Source organism: Macadamia integrifolia, unplaced genomic scaffold (assembly GCF_013358625.1).
Source record: "Macadamia integrifolia cultivar HAES 741 unplaced genomic scaffold, SCU_Mint_v3 scaffold869, whole genome shotgun sequence".
NCBI classification, from domain to species: Eukaryota; Viridiplantae; Streptophyta; class Magnoliopsida; order Proteales; family Proteaceae; genus Macadamia; species Macadamia integrifolia.
The window spans coordinates 397,673-402,697 of NW_024870564.1; the positions used below are offsets into that span (position 1 = coordinate 397,673).

Genomic DNA, 5,025 nt, shown 5'->3' on the forward strand with positions numbered 1-5,025 from the left:
CTAGAGCTCGAACGGAGTAGGATGAGCTACTGATACGACAATGTTTCTGACAAAAACACCGAGAAGGATGAGCGCTTGACAAGTGATGGTCCACTGGAACATCATCCATCGTCTAATCCCCTTTGGTCCCAGATGGTTGCGTTTCTGTTATCTTTCATCAGCTCCAGAAACCCATCATTCCCAAGCTCATTATTTTCGCCGATGGAACAAGAACATCTCCCATTTAATTCGAATCGGTCGGCTGGAGGAAGCAAAAAGGGTTTTTGATATCATGGGGCATCAGAACTCAGTTACTTGGAATTCCATGATCAGTGGCTATGTGCAGCGCGGAGAGATTGCAAAGGCTCGGAAGCTTTTCGACGAAATGCCATGTAGAGACATAGTATCTTGGAATTTGATGATATCAGGCTACATTTCAGGCGGCAGTGGCAGGCTAATCAAGGAAGCGCGGTCTTTGTTCAATAGAATGCCTGAGAGAGATCCTGTCTCTTGGAACACGATGATTAGTGGGCACGCACGAAATGGGATGATGGAAGATGCATTGGATCTTTTTCATAGAATGCCTGAGCAGAATGTCATCTCATGGAATGCGATGATCACTGGTTTTCTGCAGAATGGTGATGTTTCACGTGCGATCGATTTCTTTGAGAGAATGCCTAGACGTGACTCGGCTTCTTTTAGTGCACTTGTATCGGGTCTTATTCGGAATGGTGAATTGGATGAAGCTGCAAGAATTCTGTTGAAAACACGGGAAATAACTGGTGGCGGTGAGGATTTAGTGCATGCTTATAACACTCTGATTGCTGGGTATGGTCAGAGTAGAAGGCTTGAAGAAGCTCAACACTTGTTTGATCAAATGCCTTCCTATCATGGTCAGAATAAAATCAATGGACGATTCGAGAGAAATGTGGTCTCATGGAACACCATGATCATGTGCTATGTGAAAGCAGGAGATCTTGTTTCAGCCCAGAGGGTCTTTGACAAAATGGATGAACGGGATGCTGTCTCATGGAACACCATGATCAGTGGTTATGTTCATGCATCAGATATGGAAGAGGCCTCCAATATTTTTGGTAAAATGCCTGTTCCTGACACTCGGTCATGGAATTTGATGATATCTGGGTATGCCCAGAAAGGTGATTTAGAACTTGCTCGTGATTTTTTTGACAGGATGCCCCAAAAAAGCCTCGTTTCATGGAACTCAATGATAGCAGGGTATGAACAGAATGGCAACCATGATGAAGCAATTGTTCTCTTTTCTAAAATGGTAACTGAAAGGGAGATGCCCGACCGACACACTTTATCCTCAGTTCTCAGTGCTTGTACAGGGCTTACGGCTCTGTACCAAGGAATGCTGATCCATCAGTGGGCCACTAAGACTGTAGTTGCAGATACACCCATAAGTAACGCTCTTGTGACTATGTATTCAAGATGTGGAGCAATTACGGAGGCACAAACCATCTTCAACGATATGAAATTGCAGCGAGATGTAGTCTCATGGAATGCAATGATTGGAGGGTATGCATATCATGGTTGTGCAGGAGAAGCTCTTGTGCTATTTGAGGAGATGAAGAGAATGAAAGTGCAACCCACACATATTACATTTATTTCAGTATTGAATGCATGTGCTCATGCAGGTTTAGTGGATGAAGGGCGAAGACATTTTAATTCCATGATTAGTGACTTTGGGATTGAACCAAGAGTTGAACATTTTGCTTCCCTTGTCGATGTGGTGGGTAGGCATGGGCAGCTGGAAGAGGCCATGGATCTGATTAATAATATGCAAGTCAGGCCAGAGAAGGCTGTGTGGGGTGCCTTGCTGGGTGCTTGCAGGGTGCATAACAATGTGGAATTGGCCGAGGTTGCAGCGGAAGCTTTGATGAAGCTTGAGCCTGAAAGTTCAGCCCCTTATGTGTTGCTATACAATATGCATGCTGATGCGGGGAGATGGGATGATGCAACAGATGTGAGGATGGTGATGGAACGGAATGGTATCCAGAAACAAACTGCATACAGCTGGATAGAGTTGCACAACGAGGTTCATATGTTTGTTGCAGCAGATAGAAAACATCCCCTTTCTGATGAGATACATGCATTGATCGAGAGGTGTAATCGGATAATCAGAGATCATGGTTTGGATATCCAATAGTCATTTGAGTTTGACTTGGAATTTTCCAGGAGTCTTTTCTATTGCTCTTTTCATTCTTCATCAACAATCAGTCAAAGAACTAATACTATTTATTGAATTCATTGGCCACTGAAACTTGATATCTTCTCACAAGTTTGTTGGGATGGCAGTCCTGGCAGGAAAGTTCTGCTGCAATGATGACAGCTTCTGCCAATTTTCTCAATTTTCAAATGGAATAGAGAGGGAGAGTCTAACAACGATGGCAATGGAGAGGGTTGTGGGGTGGTGACATTTGCAAAGTGAGAAACGAGATTGTTAGTTGGGGCTGTGGCATTTGTTCACTTCAGTTTCATACAAGGACTGTTCAAGCAGCAACAAGCTCACCAATAACAGGGTTGAAAACCAGATTTCTCTGCCCCCTCGGTTGAATTACAATGCTTCTTTCTACCCTTATTGTCGGAAACACCTTACATCCACAGCAACTGAATCACTCTCTAGTGCCTCAGTCAGTTTTCTTCACGCTTCATTGAATTACTCAATTTGGTATTACCTGGTTTGATATATGGTTTCTTTGCTCTTGATTTGTCCAGGTTTTACCTTTAGAATGTTTCTTGTGCAAATTTCAGTTGATTTAGGGCTTTTGATTTAATGTACAGTGTGAAGTATAGTCTGTTGGTTTCCACGAATTTGTGTTTTGGAATATAGTTAGACCTGTGGTAGTAATTTTGATCTGAGCTAGGCGATGAGCGTGGAGAATATTGGGGGAGAAAATGATTCACTTTTGCTTCCCTATGTTTGATATTTTCCTTGTCTTACATATCAGAAATAATTCTGTTGCTTTATTTTTTGTGATTTAGTTATTCTTTTTAGGTTCTTGACATGAAGGATTGAGGATACAAACAAACAGTTTAAGCATGTCTTGGAAGCAAATAGATTATAAATTCTGTTACAAGTTGAGTTATAATGTATCAGGAGAATTTTCTGCAGAGGATATCTACTTGAAAATAGAGACTAGGACTAATTAGTTGCTTTGAAGTTGCTTTAATGCTGATATATCCTTGAAGGGAATCTTATGCTTGATTTCATCAAGGTTGGAGGAAAAAACGGTCATGTTTGCTCCATTTGGTGTTTGGCCTTGATCAGAAGAAGAAGCATGGCTTAGCTTCTTAGCTTCTCAAGGAAAGCTCGTGATGGAATTTAATTCATTCTCTATTTGAATGCTAATTAGTCCCTTTGATTGTTCTTAGCATCTATTTTGACACTCAATAATCCAAATTGCCCTAATGTACTTGACTTATATTGGATCAAATTGTCACGTAATGCAAATGGAAAATCATAGGAGCTAGCTATCTATCTGATTAATTCTACATGTCATTAGGAATTCCTCAGAGTTTGTTTAGAAGCATGAAAATTTCCTCCAGTGGTAGGAGTCCAATCTAACAGTTCATAATAGATTCTTAGCTTAAAGCAGTGACTATGGTGTTACTAGAGATGTCTCTTTTTGCAATTTGGAGAACACTCATTTTATGCTTTCACCTTCTTGGGCCTGTGACTGTAGTTGCACTATTGGTAGTAATGGTTCCGGATTAGCTAAGTCACGCTTGTCACTCCAGGTCTTGGTCAATCATTGCTCATTGAGATTTTGACAGGCTTGGAAAAAAAAAAAAAAAATGCATATCAAAATCCTTGGATCTTTGTCTAATGGTAAGTTGAGAATGTCATGCAAGTACTGTTGTCATTTTTGGTCAACATATCATAGTCAACAGTAGTAGCAATGACTTGTACAGTTAGGCAGTTGTAGTAAGGGTAGTATGGAGATGACAATATGATGTAGCAACGCTCAGATGGATCGACCCAAACCCGCTCCAGAATCCGAACTAAGACCCAGATCCAATTTGGGTTCCAAGTTACTAATTTGGGTTCAAGATTAATGGAATATTCTAGGATTTTATTTTATTTGAGAATATTTGTTATCTTTTATTTTAGGTTATTTTGGGATAGCTATTAGGTAAGTAGAAATTTTCAGTTTATTGTGTTCTATTTTATTAGACTTTAATTTAGGAAGCAATTAAGATTTTCTATTTTAGTCTTAAGAGTTTTATTTTGATTTAATATAAGTAAGGCATGTAACCCAATGAATTAGTTGGTTGATGAATTGAAGAATGAATTAAGTTGTCAAAGGCTTGCGTGGCTGCCTCTTCCCCCCCTGCGATCTTCTCTTTCTCTTATCTCCTCCTTGTCCAGTGAGACAATCCCCCCCGTTCTTCTTCCTCCTCCCTGCAATCTCTTCTCCTCTTCCCTGAGTGACCCTCCTTCTCCCTCTTCTTCTTCTAACTATTTTCTGATTGTGTGCTCTGTTTCAGCAACCCTGTCAGTCCAACAAGAGAGAAGAAGCTCGCTGACACTCATCTGTAATCTATCCAGCCTGAATCTTGGTGCAAAAGAGATTCCCACCTGGGTGACTCAAATAACCCAAGCTTTGGCCTGTAATTCCCTTCATGTCTTGAGATTAAACAACAGTTTCAGAACTATACCTGAAACCACCGCCCAGATCTGACTTCGAGGGCTGAATCTCCCTTGGTGATTCTCCTTTCCTCTCCAGATTTTAGGTACAGACTGCCTCTCCATAGGCGATTCACGTACGGTTCTGGAATTTCATAGCTGTTGAGAGGGACTCTATGGGCTGCGGCTTGACTTCCTCTTTGGTGTTCAACGAAACTTCCATGGCTGTCGTGAGGTTGAAGACAACCTCATAAAATGGGGCTTGCTTTAACTTTATTATAATATCTCATTAATACCCCTCCCTTCTATTCTAATTATGTATTGTCCCTTCCTTACCCTCTATCCCAAGAATACCCTCTCTTTTCATACGTTACTCTCTTCTTCTAAAGTGGGGA

At 41.0% G+C, this 5,025-nt stretch overlaps 1 protein-coding gene across 1 annotated transcript; it reads left to right on the top strand.

The window, feature by feature from the left end:
• Nucleotides 1-2,970, top strand: LOC122070264 (pentatricopeptide repeat-containing protein At1g62260, mitochondrial-like). The gene has a single exon (XM_042634383.1). The coding sequence runs from the start codon at nucleotides 86-88 to the stop codon at nucleotides 2,147-2,149; it is 2,064 nt and encodes a 687-aa protein (XP_042490317.1). The 5' UTR covers nucleotides 1-85; the 3' UTR covers nucleotides 2,150-2,970.
• Nucleotides 2,971-5,025: the final 2,055 nt, after the last annotated feature.